This window comes from Barbus barbus (assembly GCF_936440315.1).
Source record: "Barbus barbus genome assembly, chromosome: 15".
In the NCBI taxonomy this organism is placed as follows: Eukaryota; Metazoa; Chordata; class Actinopteri; order Cypriniformes; family Cyprinidae; genus Barbus; species Barbus barbus.
In genome coordinates, this window is record NC_136743.1 from 13,417,501 (window position 1) to 13,435,381 (window position 17,881).

At 37.8% G+C, this 17,881-nt stretch overlaps 1 protein-coding gene across 2 annotated transcripts in view; it reads left to right on the forward strand.

Annotated features, from left to right (window-relative positions):
• The window catches only part of LOC306881193 (arf-GAP with SH3 domain, ANK repeat and PH domain-containing protein 1-like), a 49,019-nt gene that overhangs the window by 26,098 nt on the left and 5,040 nt on the right, over nt 1-17,881 (forward strand). Inside the window, exons 9-27 of one of the 2 annotated variants that reach the window (XM_079435141.1) lie at nt 1,845-1,930; nt 2,192-2,267; nt 2,611-2,697; nt 3,641-3,741; nt 4,553-4,622; nt 8,175-8,262; nt 8,439-8,487; nt 9,295-9,458; nt 9,663-9,796; nt 10,745-10,836; nt 10,982-11,168; nt 11,512-11,597; nt 11,697-11,812; nt 12,529-12,596; nt 12,791-12,898; nt 14,910-15,123; nt 15,885-16,046; nt 17,393-17,468; nt 17,763-17,827. In XM_079435141.1, the coding sequence (XP_079291267.1) occupies nt 1,845-1,930; nt 2,192-2,267; nt 2,611-2,697; nt 3,641-3,741; nt 4,553-4,622; nt 8,175-8,262; nt 8,439-8,487; nt 9,295-9,458; nt 9,663-9,796; nt 10,745-10,836; nt 10,982-11,168; nt 11,512-11,597; nt 11,697-11,812; nt 12,529-12,596; nt 12,791-12,898; nt 14,910-15,123; nt 15,885-16,046; nt 17,393-17,468; nt 17,763-17,827 (2,029 nt within the window). The remainder of the gene's footprint in view (nt 1-1,844; nt 1,931-2,191; nt 2,268-2,610; nt 2,698-3,640; nt 3,742-4,552; nt 4,623-8,174; nt 8,263-8,438; nt 8,488-9,294; nt 9,459-9,662; nt 9,797-10,744; nt 10,837-10,981; nt 11,169-11,511; nt 11,598-11,696; nt 11,813-12,528; nt 12,597-12,790; nt 12,899-14,909; nt 15,124-15,884; nt 16,047-17,392; nt 17,469-17,762; nt 17,828-17,881) is intronic. The other variant, XM_079435142.1, reaches the window with a different exon arrangement.

Here is a 17,881-nt window from a genome sequence, read left to right on the forward strand (position 1 = left end):
AACATTGTATACAGTTGGATTCATAAGTTTACATACCCCTTGCAGAATGTGCAAAATGTTAAAGGGGTCCTATTTTGCTGCCAAGCCATGATGCCACAGCCATATCACCCTGCAGCCCAAGACGGGTTGCCCACTGAAGCTAAGCAGGGTTGAGCCTGGTCAGAACCTGGATGGGAGACCTCCTGGGAAAACTAGGGTGCTGCTGGAAGAGGTGTTAGTGAGGCCAGCAGGGAGTGCTCACCCTGTGGTCTGTGTGGGTCCTAATGCCCCAGTATAGTGACGGTGACACTATACTGTCAACAAGCACTGTCTTTTGGATGAGACGTTAAACCGAGGTCCTGACTCTCTGTGGTCATTAAAAATCCCATGACACTCATCGTAAAGAGTAGGGGTGTAACCCCGGTGTCCTGGTCAAATTCCCGCCACTGGCCCCTGTCAACCATGGCCTCCTGATAATCCCCAACCACTTGATTGGCTCTATCTCTCTCTCCTCTCCACCTGTAACTAGTGTGTGGTGAGCGCACTGGCGCCGTTATAGTGTGGCTGCCGTCGCATCATCCAAGTGGATGCTGCACACTGGTGGTGGATGAGGAGAGACCCCTCCCATGATTGTAAAGCGCTTTGGGTGTACAGCAATACACAATAAAGCGCTATATAAATGCATCATTCATTCATTCATTCATTCATGCTCAAGTCTTGATTTTGTTTTGGGGGGTGTACTAGAACATGCTCTCATGCTTTGTGGTTCGAAAATCACATTATTTTTCACATAATTTAGATTATTACAATACCTTTCTCCCCAGCCTTGCACAAACGGCTCGATTAGCTCCGGGTTTGATGAAGGCCCACCTTCCAAAAAACGAAATGTGTTGTGATTGGTTAGCTGTCCCAGTGCGTTGTGATTGGCGAACGGCGTTTCAGTACTGCCCTGCCCCTTGCTAAAACAGCAAGTTTGTCTATATTGCTGCTATATCAATATTGAGGATCGTGCAGAACCTTTGCCTGCACAGATATTGCAAGACATATTAAAGTGGTAACGTTATTGTTGTTGATGTTTTTTTTGGCCAAATCACGTTTTAGATGGGATGTCAACAACAGCTTAAAAAGAACAAACAATAACAAAAACTAAAAATAATAGCAACAATTTAATGCTGAATTATCAAATGAATCAAAAACAGTTCCAAGGCTCAATCAAATAAAACAGATTTTAATACAATTGGATTTCATAATCAAAACAATATACAGATAAACTTTCAATACAAGCAAAAAAAAGTATAATGTAGACACATCAGAACCAGCGGTAAATTCCAGAAGATCTGGCCGAGGTGAGGTTGCTCTCAGCGGGTTCATGAGCGCTGAATGGCCACTGACGCCCTGGAGTTAACATCTCCAAAACCTTTGAAGCAAATTTTCAAATAGATGTTATCTTTCTTAACAATCCGCATATTTGAAGTCTAAACAAGTACATTCTCGCCTAAAAAATGCTTAAACCTACATTCCGTGATACAAACAGTATTATTTATAAAATTATAGTGATACAAAGAGTAAAATAGTTGGAGTTCTGATATCACTAGAATATTGCACTCCTCAGAGCCAATCAGAATCGAGGACCAGACAGAACTGTTGTGTAAATTATAATACCAGCTGATGCAGGCTAAAGTGGTCCCCTCTGTTTTATATATCTGTTTTATACCAGATGTGGCAGGGTGGAGCATTTAAACACAATTTCTATAGCTGAGCCACTTTAACCACTTCAAAGCATGAATGTGTGTGTTTAGAAGGGTGCAGTTTTGATTTATTTTTCTGTTAACACACCAGTGTCTATTGTCCATGGTTCCCAACAGTACCTGATCAAAGTGAACGAGATTAAGACCAAGAAGGGAGTGGATCTCCTCCAGAATCTCATCAAGTATTATCATGCACAGTGCAAGTGAGTGTTTTCTCTAAACCGATGTATGGTCTGTTGCTGTAATTGTCTCCTAGATTAGTTAAGATATCCGTATATATAGCTAACAGTTATTTTAACGTAGTAATATTTTACTGTTTTGATTTTTGATCAAATAAATATAGCTTTGCTGAGCTTATTTCAAAAACATTAAGAAAAAATCTTACTGACCCCAAACTTTTGAACATTATTTTATGTAGTGTTGAACAAATGCCTTTTATTTGCTCTTCTTGTGTTTTCTCTCAGTTTTTTCCAGGACGGCTTGAAAACCGCTGACAAGTTGAAGCAGTATATAGAGAAATTAGCAGCTGATCTCTATAATGTTAGTTAACCTTTCATTGTATAATTCTTTTTGCTGTTTTCTGTTAATATGTTGTTAGTTCAGTTATTATGCTGCTCTACTTGTGAGAACATTAGGATTATATTAAATATGATATCATGAGACAAGCATTGTTAATATGCGTCTATGAGGGTAAAATATTGTTTCATATTCAGACAGAAAAAAGTATAGCTCAAATCAAACTGTTCCTTCGAACATGTAATAATGTTCACTAGCAATGCCTTCTCTCTCTGTGTTTACTGTTACACAACATCTTAAAATTAGGTCTTTGTTTTATATGGCTGATTTCGCCCTATATTTTAACACATTAAATTTGTATTGTCAGATAAAACAGACCCAGGACGAAGAGAAAAAACAGCTCACAGCTCTCAGAGACCTCATTAAATCGTCTTTACAACTGGACCAGAAAGAGGTAGGTACATCACCGGAGGATATATCCTCTGCATTTAATCCAAAATGGTTTGATGAGACCTTTTTGTCTTTGATTTACTGATCACAGAGAGTAATGTATCTTAATAGTACCAATTCCTTCCATAAATGTCATGTAGAATTGTCCGGATGTGAATTTGCTTTTCATGTCCAGTTTGTCATGACACTTGCCGCCTCTGTGAGACATGTGAGGTAGGTTTTCAGTGGTTGTGTGCAAGCTTACACATTCGTTCTCATGAGAGAGAGGAAACATGGACATGAGGGTCAGCCAGTGACAACACAAGCTCTTTTGTAGAGACCAGCGTTTGATGTTTTATGTGTTTTGTTTGGAGTAGATGTCCATTTGAACCGGACGTCTCTGGTCTCGATTGGATAACAATGTTCTGCGTTGTATTATCCTCAAACGCGGCTGTGAATATTGTATAATGTTAGGTTCACTCTTATTTTTATTCTATGCATGCTGAAATAATAATAGTCTGACATGTGCATTTCTGACTCCTCTCCTCCTCTCCTCCTTTTTCCCTTTCACTGCCTTCCAACTGAAGTCTAGGAGAGTAAGTTCATAAAAGTAGCATCTAATGTTGCCAGACTGCTTTTTCCCCATTTGATTTTATTCTATGTATATAGAATTATGTGTTCAAAAGTCTGAAAGCACTACCAAAAATGCTTTTAATTTTCCTTTAGTTTTTCCAATTTAATAATGTAGAATTACATATTATTATCATATAACATTTACATTAGTCATTACATTACATTTTATTTTATATCAGTTTTAATGAAAAATAAAAATCCCAGACTTTTAATGTAGTTTCAGACTTTTGATCGCATTTTTTCTTTCAAGAAAGAATCAAGTTTTTACTCGAACTATAATCATGTCATACATTTGATTTATTAGATTATGGCTGTTTTTTTTTGATGATGTGCAGGATTCTCAGAGCAAGCAGAGCGGTTACAGTATGCACCAGCTACAGGGCAATAAGGAGTTTGGCAGTGAGAAGAAGGGCTATCTGTTTAAGAAGAGTGATGGGTGAGCTTACAGTTTGATGTGAAATGTAGTCTAATGTTGTTGTTGTTGTTTTTAAATATTCTGTGTAGTGCCACTTAATTGTCTCTTAATCGTGCCTAATGGAATTTGCTATACTGTAATTAATTGATTCAACATTAGCACATCTGAGCACTGCTTTCTCAGGCTTTAGAGTGTCAAGCCATTCAAATAAATACAGTATAAACATCAGGCACCAAGATGCTTTTCCATAATAATAATAATAATAATTCATTACATTTATATAGCGCTTTTCTGCTTTTCTAAGCACATGATGTAACATTGGCACTCTCCTTAAATAAGCATATTTTTTTTGTTTTTTTTTAAATAGAGGCACAAATGTTATGTTTAAATTACTACATAATTTGAATGTTAATTTATGTTAATTTGTTAGAAAGGATGTTATCTAACATACTACTATTCAAAAGAATGGGCCCAGTAAGACTTTTTTTCCCAGTCCGGTCCAGTACGAAATTAATAGTTTTATTCAGCAAGGACACACTAAATTTAATAAAGGTGACAGACAATGTTAAAAAAACACTCTGTTTTCAACAGTTATATTAATAAAGTTTTCAACATTGATACAAATATGAGATGTGTCTTGAGAATCAGCATATTAGAATGATTTCTGAAGGATCATGTGACACTGAAGACTGGATGAGACTGAGACAAAACTGAATTTGAATTCTTTTTTTAAAAAAAATGTAAAAATGTCCTGCTTTTTTCCAATAATTTAAACATCTTAGAGATGCTAAAGAAGGATGTAATCTTTTTTTTTTTTTTTTTTTTATCTCAGGATCCGCAAAGTGTGGCAGAGGAGGAAGTGCTCAGTGAAAAATGGCATTCTCACCATCTCCCATGCCACAGTGAGTACTTGTCATATTGCAAGATATACTCACGTTTGGTGACTAGCTGGTATTTGCATTAAAAGGGTACTTGTCTCATAGTACTACTTACCGATCGACAGAAGGTAATATTTTTAACTTAGTTTTTTTTTATTATAGCTGTAGCTGTATAAACAGTGAAGCAACACAGTTGCCACAGTTTAATTATCTTAAGACTTTTCGTTTCCTCATTATAGCACTAAAAACTTTCACTCGCTGTGTAAAGGTGAACATGGGGGGTAGTGCTGCCCAGTTACCATAGAAACATGCACCTGGTGCGATCTGACTCATACACTAATGATATTAGCATGAACGAGACCCAGCATGCTCCGGGCCCCAGGTGGTCTATGAGTTTCCTTGTGTAATCTGCTGTAAGGACGCTGTTGCTCAGCAGATGCCATGTGGAGCGAATGCATTTTGCTCTTCGATCTCTGGCAATGTGCTCATATTCCTGTCTGATAGCATTTTAATGTGAAGAACTTTTGTGCCATCACGTCTGTGTGTTTCATCAGCACAAAAGTGCTCCTGCAGTGCTGGTATTTCTGTTTAGTCACCTTGGATTTAACAAAATGAAGTTTTAAATTTGTATTAATTATTCAGAAACAAAACAATGAATGAGTCATCATAGTTGTTTACAGAATGGTAATACAGTGGGTTAAGCACATCTCAAGTCTTTAATTGTTGAAGAAACAAGTGGTTGCAAATGTAGCATCCAATACAGGATGTATTGGATACTACATTTGCAACCAGATACTTGTTATTTCTTATAAACAGTGAGAAATATTTTACATGTATCTGAAGTTTGATTTCTTCAATACTGCCTACAGTAGATGTCAGGCAAGATCTGCGCTGGCAGTTCATTTCATCACAGCTGTTATTGTTTCCAATATGGAGCTGTAGCCATATGTTTTATCACATTACATCCAGCTAATGCTTTTGTCTCAGCCTTTTTTTTTGTAGATTTTAAAATTTTTATTGGTTGATTTAAAAATTTTAATTGATTTTTAATTAAAAAAATGTTTTCCAGCAGATCCTTCTCTCTAGTATTTGAGTAAAATATACAAAAAAACAAATTGTGAATATGAGTGTTTAGTCTGTATATTTGAATACTGTTACAACAGTATGTTTAGTAGGGCTGTATACCTTGGAGAACCTGGCGATACGATACATACCTCGATACACAGGTCACGATTCGATACGTACCTCGATACAGAGCTGTCTCGATACGATTTGATACAATGTGACACGATTCGATACGATTCAATAAAAATACATGGGCCAGAGCCAATTAGTTAATGCTGAACACATTTACTCAACAAACAGAACTCTGCATTTTTCTTCAATTTAATGAAGACAAAAGTGCATTATAACAAAGTGCATTTTGCTTAAATATTTGCAACTTTAAGTGCTCTGATTAATTGTACACAAATTGTATTAATCTGGAAATTACCACAAGTCAACATTTAACTTTCCAAGGGTACAGTCTGAGCTCACACAAGCACAAAATCTTCTTCTTATTCTTAACTTCTTATTAAATCTTCTTATAATTCTTTTTTGTGACACCATGTACTGCCATAACATATTTCACTATGAAATCACTTAAAGGTGCCATAGAATGCATTGATACAGTATTTTAAATTGTTCTCTGATATCTACACAGAAGGTATGTGGCTTAGGTAAGGGCAAAAAATCTCCAGAAACGATTTTACATGTCCATTTACAACCCTAGGATTTCTCCCTAGAATGAAACGGTCTGTTATTGGCTTATTTGGCAGGGTCATGAATAATAATGAGCTCTGCTCTGATTGGCTGTTTCACAGTACTGCTCATCAGCAAGTAGGAAGCACAGGGAGGAAAATATATATTTAAATACTTTCTCTCGCAGTTATATCGTCGGGTAATTATACTGTATATAAAACGCAGGCATCAGGGAGCCGTTATTAATATGCGAGGCATTGAAACTGCTTTTGAACGATCCATCGATCGCGTTATAGTTCACTTTCAAGAGACGCGATCACACAAACTATGTTTACATTATGGAGCAACAGTACTTACCACACATTTCACAAGATCAGATGCTTGTCAGTGGTGCTCAGGATCTGTAAGTCATTCGCCATCATCCTCATCTCTCCTTACTGAGAGTGAAATCTTATGTACTGTAACAGGCTACCGCTAGCAAGGAGCTAACCATGTCCCTTTAGTGGCGTTATTTGCTTTCTGTGCCTTTCTGAATACAGACACCAACCCATCCCTGCACTTCACACCCCCTGCACGGCCTGGAACATAACATTTATTTTGTTATTTTCGCTGTTGTCCGCGCTTGTTTATTTACAATACCTGCAGAGCTTCTGATGGTTCGGCCGGCTTAGAACAAGGGCGGGTTTATGCAAATGTTGGGGGCGTAGTGATCCCGACTGTTGCGTCACAGTCGGTGTTATGTTCTGATTCGCCTGTTTTTCAGTGGTCTTTTTTAATCACGAGATTTACATATGAAGGAGAAAACTATGGTGTTTGAGGCTCACTGTATGTCATTTCCATGTACAGAACTGTTATTATTTAAATATGCCAGGGTAAAGACAGTTTTTCATTCTATGGCACCTTAATAGATCTTGCTTTAACATTTTCCATGAGTTTTTTTGAAACTCGCGGGCGCCGCTGCGCCCCCTAATGGCTGGGCGGAGTATTGATACTAAGGGCTAGAATATCGATACTGTATCTTTTTTTATTATATCGGTATGTATCTAAGAATCGATATTTTGAGCACACCCCTAATGTTTAGTAACATGTGCATCAATTAATAAGTTGAGCAAGAGTTTTTTTTTTTGCCCTTCCAATATTTTCACTGTCCTCATTACAAAGACATATATATATATATATATATATACATACAGTATATATATATATATATATATATATATATATATACACAGGGGTTAAATTGGGCTGTCCAGGGCTGAGCCCCTAGGCACATAGGCTTGGTAACTCATTTCCTCGTACATTTTCAAAATTATAGGCTAATAGTTTTAAACACTTTACTCATTCTTACTTATTCAAGCAATGATGTGACACAGGTGTTTTTATATGTAGGCTATCTCTGAAAAGAACCGAGTGTCTTCAAAAAGTTTAGATTGCATTTCGACTTTATCTGATAAAGTAGCGTTCATGAACGCAGTGCTGCTTTGTTTTCTGTGGAAACCGTTATATATTTGACGTTCCAAAAGCGCCTACTGGCAGAGAATCAAATTGGATTTTCAAACAGGCCTGTCTGCTGTTTCCCCCATCCAGTGGGATTTTTTAAACTCATTGTAACTAACTGACTAATGCTTCCAGGTCACTCTTCCAGTTTTGACAAAGCCTCATGTTTGTTAGCCAGGTAAATGCCTTCACCCTGATGACATATTTGGCCTTATAGAGCAAGTGACAGACCCATCGCGTCTCAAACTGGCCCAGGGGCCATCAGGCTTTCTTCATTGCTGAGCCCTGGTGAAGCACTGTTATGACTCTATTTACTCACTGTAATTATGCTGTGTCCAGTCCAACAGGCAACCAGTGAGATTGAATCTGCTGACCTGCCAGGTTAAACCCAGTGGAGAGGATAAGAAGTGCTTTGACCTTATCTCCCGTGAGTGGCTAAACATTTCCCCCACCAAACTTCAGAGTACTTTCATCCATACCATGTGCTAGCAAGGCCTCTGGAAGTCCATTACTCGGCCAGAGAGCACTAAGTGCAGTGTTCAGGGCAGTTAACATAATGCACTTCTTTCCCCTAATAATTTGTCTGCTTCTTTCCCCGTGCAGATAATCGAACATATCATTTCCAGGCAGAGGATGAACAGGAGTTTGTGATGTAAGTGTGAATTTGTGAGGTCGAGAGTTGAAACCATCTGTTATTTCTCTGTTCTCGTGCTCAAGAGTGAGAACAAGATGTGTGTGTATGAGTGCTTCTGCATGTCAACGAGATGTTTGTGTGTATTTCATCCTTGGCTGGGCTATAAATATGTTAAAAACAGTTGTTTTTAACAGAAATGCAGATGTTTATTTCAGCAAGAATGCATTAAATTTATCAATCAAAAATAATGTACCAGTTTCCACAAAAATATTAAGCAGCACAAGTGTTTTCAACTGTAATGATAATAAGAAATGTTTCTTAAGGAGCAAATAAGCATATTAGAATGATTTGTGAAGGATCATGTGACACTGAAAACTGCAATAAGTGGTGCATTAATATTTTTGATCAATTTAATTAATCCTTGCTGAATAAAATTATGCATTTCTTAAAAAAAATATATATTTTTTTAAATTTAAACAGTACTATATATATGGATTTATATGACTTATATGACTAAGATTTATATGACTTATATTATATTAATCTAAGAATAAAGCCAGTAAATTCATTGTGAATATTTCATATATTGCCCATCCTTTTTGTATACTATATTTTGCTTTGAGTTATTAAGCTTGTGTGTCTGTTGATATATAATATCTGTATGACACATTTATATTGATATATAAATGAGTGTTTGTGTGTAAACGTTGTATGCAAACCTTTATTTGTTCGTGTGGTGTTTCACATAATTTATTGCATGTGTGTGTCCATCTCTAGAGGTGTGCAAGCAATTAATGCATATATATGTGTATGTATGATGTGCAGATGGATCTCAGTGCTGACTAACAGTAAGGAGGAGGCTCTGAACATGGCGTTCCGTGGGGAGCAGAGTGCTGGAGATGACAGTTTGGAAGACCTGACCAAAGCCATCATCGAGGATGTGCTGCGCATGCCTGGAAACGAAGCCTGCTGTGACTGTGGTGCACCAGGTTAGCTGAGTTTGTGTGTGAAAGTTTTGTAGCAGTTGGATATGATACTTTGTCAGTGCAGCAAGCATGGTATCAAAATAGAGTTTTATAGCTTTATGTACCACCTTGTGGCTGAGAAGTGAATAGCAGGACACACATCAATTTGTTGATTTCCTCAACAAATACAATAAAAGTCCTAATTTTCCCCTGTTTCATCTGCTCTAGAGCCTAAATGGTTATCCACTAACCTGGGCATCCTGACATGCATCGAGTGTTCAGGGATTCACAGGGAAATGGGAGTCCATATTTCACGCATCCAGTCCATGGAACTCGACAAACTCGGCTCCTCTGAACTCTTGGTAATCTGAACATTAATCTTGTAATTTAAATGTATTTTATTTATTTTTTTATTAAGTTTGTGTTGTTTGATTATTTCAGCAATTATTTAGCAAGGATGTGTTTCATTGATCAAAATTGGCAGTTAGAACTTTTATAATCTATATAAAAATGCAGTTCTGAATGAGGAGTTGGAGAGCATAGAAAAGCGGATTTTAGAGAATATGTTGATACTAAATACATCTAAAACAAAGAGTATATTGTTTGGGTCTAGCTATTTTCTATGGACCAAACCGGAGCTGAAATTATATATAAATAAAACACTTATTCAACAAGTTAAGGCAGTAAAACTATTGGGTATCACCTTGGATAATAAATTGTCATGGTCAAAGCATATTGAGAACACAGTGAAGAAAATGGGAAGGGTAGTAGCTGTATAAGGAGATGTAGACAATATTTTACGTTTGATATAATGAAAATAATATTGGATACTCTCTTCTTCTTCAGCTGGTACAAAATAAGGCAGTGAGACTCCAGAGTCCGTATAGAACAAATATTAATAGAATGCATTTTGATCTGTGTGTGTTTCACAGAGTTGATGGTTTGGATTAACCCTTTAATTGCTGTATCCCTTAAAACCAGACTGCTAGAGGGTTACTGTAATGCCTGATGTCACCGGGGTGGCAGTTGCACTGACGGCTTGGGCCCGCCATCGCTGCTTGCAGCTATATTGTTAAATTATTGAACTTTTATGATATCTGCAATACATTTATGTTGGTTCTGTTCTGTTCACCCTGGGGGGTTATTGCTGCTCTCATCCATGCTAGTCTGCATGGATGCGCAGGGAGTTCTTGCCCAGAACAGAACCATACCGCCAGTCCAAAACTGTATGCTAATTGCCAGTCATCTTTGACGGCAGTGGTCCTGACAGAAATGCTTGTTACTCATAGCCAATTGCAATCTCTCCACAGCTGGCTAAGAATGTGGGTAACAGCAGTTTCAATGAAATATTAGAAGGGAATCTGCCGAGTCCTTCACCAAAGCCAACATCGTCAAGTGACATGTAAGTACCAGCCTACCTAGTATACATTAACAAATGTAGACAGAACTACAGATGTTAGCTATGAGAATGACCCTTTGTTTAGTAGTTAATGAACTAATTTGTGTAAAGCAGTATATGCTTTGAAATGAGGCTTTAAATCTTGTAGGACCGAGAGGAAGGAGTACATAAACGCGAAGTATGTGGAGCACAGGTTTGCTCGGAGGACAGCCACTACAGCCACTGCTAGACAGGGCGACTTGTACGAGGCCGTGAGAACTCGAGACCTGATGGCTCTTATTCAGCTCTATGCAGATGGAGTGGAGCTAATGGATCCATTTCCAGAAGCAGGACAGGTATTGATCTCTGACTAATAGTTTGTCATGGGCCTACTGATTTATATGCTGCTTATTTAGAGACATATAGTTATATATTCCCCCGAGTGTACATGAACTGACTTCAGGACAAATGACTAGTGTGGCTTTTTGCAAATGTGAGGTTGAAGCAATGGTTGCCCAAAGGTCTATCAGTATTCATTTTTTTTTGTAAGATGCTTCCTGTTCATTTTAGAGGATCTTAAATCTGCTTATTCACACAGTCAATTGCAAGAATAAGTTATATAGCTATACAGCATATTTAATTAAATTCAAATAATTCTCAGTAATGTTGTTCTGATTCTGACTGAATTACTGTCAACAGGACCTGGGAGAGACAGCGCTGCACTTTGCTGTGCGGACGTCAGACCAGACCTCGCTGCACCTGGTTGACTTTCTCATCCAAAACAGGTATCAGACAGAATATTCTGTTGTGCATATTAGTCCACTGACACTCACTGGGAGAGAATTAAGCTGCAAGATGGTAAATATGGATCTGTGTGTATACAGTGGCACTCCAGACAGACAGACGGATAGTGGAAACACCGCTCTCCATTACTGCTGCACATATGAGAAGGCAGAGTGTCTCAAACTGCTGCTCAGGGGAAAACCATCTATTGACCTAGGTAAGTGGGTTATCTTTAGCATCTCCCCAAAGATGTTTCAAGAGAGACCTCATCTGCAGTTATTTCAAAATAAATAAAGGCAGAGCTAAGTATAATATTTATTATTTTTAATTTGTGTGATGATTGATTGTTGAAGATTATTTCAACTTAAAATTGTGAATTGTAGATGATAATGTGTAGAACAGTAGTCTGAAAATGTTGTAATGTAATTGTAGTATTGTTAAATATTGCACTTTAACAGTTTTCTATTTTAATGAAATGTATTCCTGTAATGGCAAAGATGAATTGAATGTATCCTTTCTGAGGTATAATTTTTTTCTATCAAAAAAAAAAAAGAAAATCTTACTGACCCAAAACTTATATATAATGAGCCATAAAATGATTTGCCAAAGTTTCTTGGATTTTTGCAGAGGTTTAAAAACATCAGTTGTAATGGGACCTCTGCGACCCGCATGCCAGTCTGAACGCTTGGAGACTCATCCTCCAACATGTTTCATTCCTCAAATTCTTTGCACGGAGTAATACACAATTGTCATTACAGCTAACCTGGAGGCTTTGATTTTTGCTTCTTGTGCAATATGAATATATGTAAATCTTCCCAAACATAATATATATATGCTAAATATCTTTTAAAAAAGTGATTGTTTATCCTTAATTTAATTACAATAGTTATAGCAAGGTTCTTCTAAATCTGCGATTTATGTATTTCATTTCAGTGAATCAAAATGGGGAGACGGCTTTTGACATTGCCAGACGACTGAAAAATGCACAGTGTGAAGAGCTAGTGAGTGTGATCATTTTGTACACAGTGCTTATTTTTCTGCGTTGCCGACACTGTTAATTACAGAAGAATTTTGCCATACAGCCACCTGCAATTTCACTATACAGCCATGTAATTACTGAAAACATGGCCTTTTCTGGCATTAATGTCAGAGTGGAGAAGTGTATTACGTTAATGTCTTGTGATTGGATGTGCAGCTGGTGGAGGCAGCAGCCGGGAGGTTTAATCCTCACGTGCATGTGGAGTATGAGTGGAATCTGCGGCTGGAGGAGATCGACGAGAGTGACGATGACCTAGATGACAAGGTTTGTGTGCTACCTTTTTTTGTTTTGTCCCATATCCCGCCTTATACTAGAGCTCCACTTTGCTCTGTCAGTTAAGAGCTCCCGCTTTATGTACCTTGTATAGTAACCGTGAGCATTATAAGTAATAAGAGAAAAATAAGACAAAAAACATTACGGGGGTTACCCAGAGTTTACACTGAAAACAATTTGAGAGGTATATTGCTGCTGTTAGGGTCATGAACATATAAATAGCATGGCATATGGTAACACCTTATTTTGCAATGTGAAGCAAACTATTTTCTTTGAATGTGCTAGACTTTCAATTCATTAGGAGCTATAGTTAAATAATTACAGGAATAACAAAGTGCAGTAAACTGTAATGTATTTATATACATATAAATATACACAGTACACACATATATTATGTAAACACATACTTCTATTTTGGAAGCAATTAATTGCGATCAATCAATTTAACAGCCCTACTCTCTGCCCACTCAGACACAGAAAATGATTTTATAAGCGGCGAAGTTACTCAAAGCGATTTAAATTTATCATAACATCAAAATCACATTTGATTGCATCATAAAAGTGGCTCCTCATCTGCAGAGATCCAGGACTTGAGAAATGAGAACCGAAAACAATGAGAATCAAAATATTGCTACATTTAGAGGCCACCTCATTGCAACTTTGCATAACATGCGATGAGTCTGTTACAGCGCTGTGGAGGAATTTTGGCCCACTCATCTTGGCAGAATTGTTGTAATTCAGCCACATTGGAGGGTTTTCGAGCATGAACTGCCTTTTTAAGGTCATGCCACAGCATCTCAATAGGATTCAGGTCAGGACTTTGACTTGGCCACTCCAAAGTCTTCATTTTGTTTTTCTTCAGCCATTCAGAGGTGGATTTGCTGGTGTGTTTTGGATCATTGTCCTGCTGCAGAACCCAAGTTCGCTTCAGCTTGAGGTCACGAACAGATGGCCGGACATTTTCCTTCAGGATTTTTTGGTAGACAGCTGAATTCATGGTTCCATTTATCACAGCAAGTCTTCCAGGTCCTGAAGCAGCAAAACAGCCCCAGACCATCACACTACCACCACCATATTTTACTGTTGGTATGATGTTCTTTTTCTGAATTGCTGTGTTTCTTTTACACTAGATGTAATCGGACACATACCTTCCAAAAAGTTAAACTTTTGTCTCGTCAGTCCACAGAGTATTTTCCCAAAAGTCTTGGGGATCATCAAGATGTTTTCTGGCAAAACTGAGACGAGCCTTTATGTTCTTTTTGCTCAGCAGCGGTTTTAGTCTTGGAACTCTGCCATGCAGGCCATTTTTGCCCAGTTTCTTTCTTATGGTGGAGTCATGAACACTGATCTTAACTGAGGCAAGCAGTTCTTTAGATGTTGTTGTGGGGTCTTTTGTGACCTCTTGGATGAGTCGTCACTGCGCTCTTGGGGTAATTTTGGTCGGCCGGCCATTCCTGGGAAGGTTCACCACTGTTCCATGTTTTTGCCATTTGTGGATAATGGCTCTCACTGTGGTTCGCTGGAGTCCCAAAGCTTTAGAAATGGCTTTATAACCTTTTCCAGACTGATAGATCTCAATTACTTTCTCTATCATTTGTTCCTGAATTTGTGGCTATTGAGGATCTTTTGGTCTACTTCACTTTGTCAGGCAGGTCCTATTTAAGTGATTTCTTGATTGCGATCAGGTGTGGCAGTAATCAGGCCTGGGTGTGGCTAGAGAAACTGAACTCAGGTGTGATAAACCACAGTTATGTTTTAGGGGGGGCACTTTTTCACACAGGACCATGTGGGTTTGGATCTTGTTTTCCCTTTCATTTAAAAACTGCATTTGTTATCTTTGATATTTAAATTTGTTTCATGATCTGAAACATTAATGCGTGACAAACATGCAAAAAAAAAAAAAAAATCAGGAAGGGGGCCAACACTTTTTCACACCACTGTAAGTACATAGTACTTAAGGCCACTTAATTTAAAGTGGGACCAATATTTTTTCCATCCCCAGCCCAGTCCAGTGAAGAAAGAGCGTTCTCCCCGACCTCAGAGCTTCTGTCATTCCTCAAGCGTGTCCCCTCAGGAGAAGCTGCCTTTGCCAGGGTATTTAGGACACAGGGACAAACAGCGACTCTCCTACGGAGCCTTTGCCAATCCCGTCTACGATACACCTGCATCTCCAGTATCAGAGGGGCCCACAATAGCCAGCAAGACCACTTCAAAAGGTAAACACACCTTTAAAATCAATATGCATGACACTGCAGATAAAAAAAAAAGAGTAGGCCAGGTGCTTGGAAAGGTAATACATATTGGTAGATTGACTTGTTTGCATGTACCTGATGTCTTTGCATTAACTCTAATTGCGGGTGAGGTGTAATGTGCGATCAATGGAGGCTAATCGTGAGTGATTGTGAAACATCCTCTCACACCACAACCACTGTTTGCTTGCAAACTGAACTGGAATGTGCAACCTTTGGCTTTTGTTTCAACTAATCGGATATCAGCCCGCCGCCTGCATTCTGGGATCATATTAAAGGGATAATTCACCCAAAAAATGAAAATTAGCTGAAAATGCTCACCCTCAGGCTATTCCAGATGTAGATGAGTTTGTTTCTTCATTGGAACATATTTGGAGAAATCTAGCATTATATTACTTGCTCACCAATGGATCCTCTGCAGTGAATAGGTGCCGTCAGAATGCGAGTTCATACAGCTGAAAAAAACATCACAAAATTGTGATGCTCTTCACAATTGCTCCAGACCTGTTTTGATGAAGAAACTCATCAAATTAGTAAATTTTCCGCAAATTTTAATTTTGGGTGCACTATTCCTCTAAATGTAGTTTTCTTGATTATTTTGATTGTGTTTATGGAAATCCCTTTATTCTCCTCGTGTGATGATGGAGTGCTGTCTTTGCCCTTGTGTTCCGATGCGCTCAGGCCTCATTTGTTTCTCGACCAATCACGTCATCTCGTCACTCTTTCAGCTCCGTCCACTGGACCGCCCACCTCCCTGCCGCTGGGATCACAATCGAGTGCAGGAGGCAGCTCCACTTTGTCTAAGAAGAGAGCGCCTCCTCCACCTCCTGTACACAAGCGCACCCTCTCAGACCCCCCCAGCCCTGTACTTCAGGGCCCGCAGAGCAAAGGTGCGTCCAGGTGACAACACCTCCGTTTTGTGACTGCAGAAACAACATTCCGTCGCCACCTTTGCTGACAGAAAAGAGCAAAATTCTTGCAATTTTGTTGTTTTGGTGCTGATAGTGGTGGTGGTGTTGGTGTGAAGTGGGTGGGTATGAATTCTGAGACTGATCTTCATATGCCCATTGCAATGAAGTGATACTCTGAGTAATTGATTTAGGGCTCTTGTACTTGAGTATGTGTTAATGATCAAAGACTGAGAGCTTTCTGAGTGGAACCATGACATATCAAATACCCAAGGGTGTTAATACAATTATTGCTTGACTTTACATTTTCTTCAGTATTTTCTCTTTGCTCACCCCACAATGAGAGTTAAAGTGTTTAATCTCCATTTGATATTCATATTACTTATGCTTATGGCTGCTTTCTTTTCATTTTGTGATTCTGAGCGTTGCAAACTTAATAACAACAATTCTTTTTGTTCATATTGTGTTGCATTTTTGCGATTAAATTAGCTTATTAATTTGTTTAAAGGTAAAGTGTGTAATGTCTGTGCTATTAGCTCCACCAGCTTGAATTTAGAATAACTAAAATTAAAATGGTGATTAAAATGTGTTATTAATTACAATTAGATTGAAAATGAATTTAGGAAATAATGTCAAAATTGTAACATTGTTTTATTTTAATTTTTAAATATAGTCGAGAATGTCAAGACGTCTGAGGTAGATCAAGACTTCTGAGGTAGAACAGGCTGCAATCACCATTTAATTTATTTTTTTAAACGGCATTGGATGTGTTTAGAAACTTATCATGCTTGGTTCATTTAATGTGCCCAAATACATTTTTTGCTATGTTCATTTGTATGGTAAAATAGTGTATTTTACAAATACAAACCAATACATTAATGCTTTTTAAAAAGTCTTGGGACACGAAAATCTACTGTATGTGTGAAAAGTGCCAATTTTCAAAAAGGTTTTTCCAAACACTCTCCTAATCTTCCATTGGTCGGATAAACAGATAGTTTGCCCACAAACTCATGCCATTGGTTGAGCAAATTTTGTTCTGTTGCACTGGTTGTGATGCTTTCAAAAACTGACACAGCTTTTATATTTTTTCAGAGAAAATCAACCTGCAGTTGGCTTTCTTATAGTTGTCTTGACATATTAAGCTGGGATTGGAGAAAATATTTTAACATCATAAAATAAGCATCATCTTTAGAATGTCTTGGTAACTTAAATGAAAGTCACAAGCACATAAAAACAAGAGTGTAAAACATGGCCAAAGCTCTTAATGGAATACAGGAAGTTCAAACTCACTTTAAACCTCTTCCCTCTTTTTATTTTGAACCTCATAGGAAGTGAGTCCACACCTCCTTCTGCAAATCGGACATCCCCGGCCAATAAGTTTGAGGGAATGCAGCAGCAGCAAAGGTGCTGCACCACACTCACATTCAGACAAACCTGCTGTTTCATATTTTCTGACTGTTTTCCTTCTTTACCACCAACTTTCTTCTATAAACCTATTACAGTTTGTGATTTTTAAAATGTAATAGTTAACAATTATCATTTGTGCATTTTACTGCATGTCAAATCGATCTTAAAGGTAAAAAAAATAGACCATAAAGATTTAGCATTTATAATTTTCATGTTACCTTTGAAAATCCATCATTAAGATTTTTCTAGTCTGTTATAGAGATATTAATGACATGCCCTTCTTGATTTCAGCACTACTTCTTTGAACACAAAAGCAACATTTGGCCCACGAGTTCTTCCCAAACTACCTCAAAAAGGTACATTTAACATGATATTAACTACAGGTTATTTATATATATTTCTAATTTTTA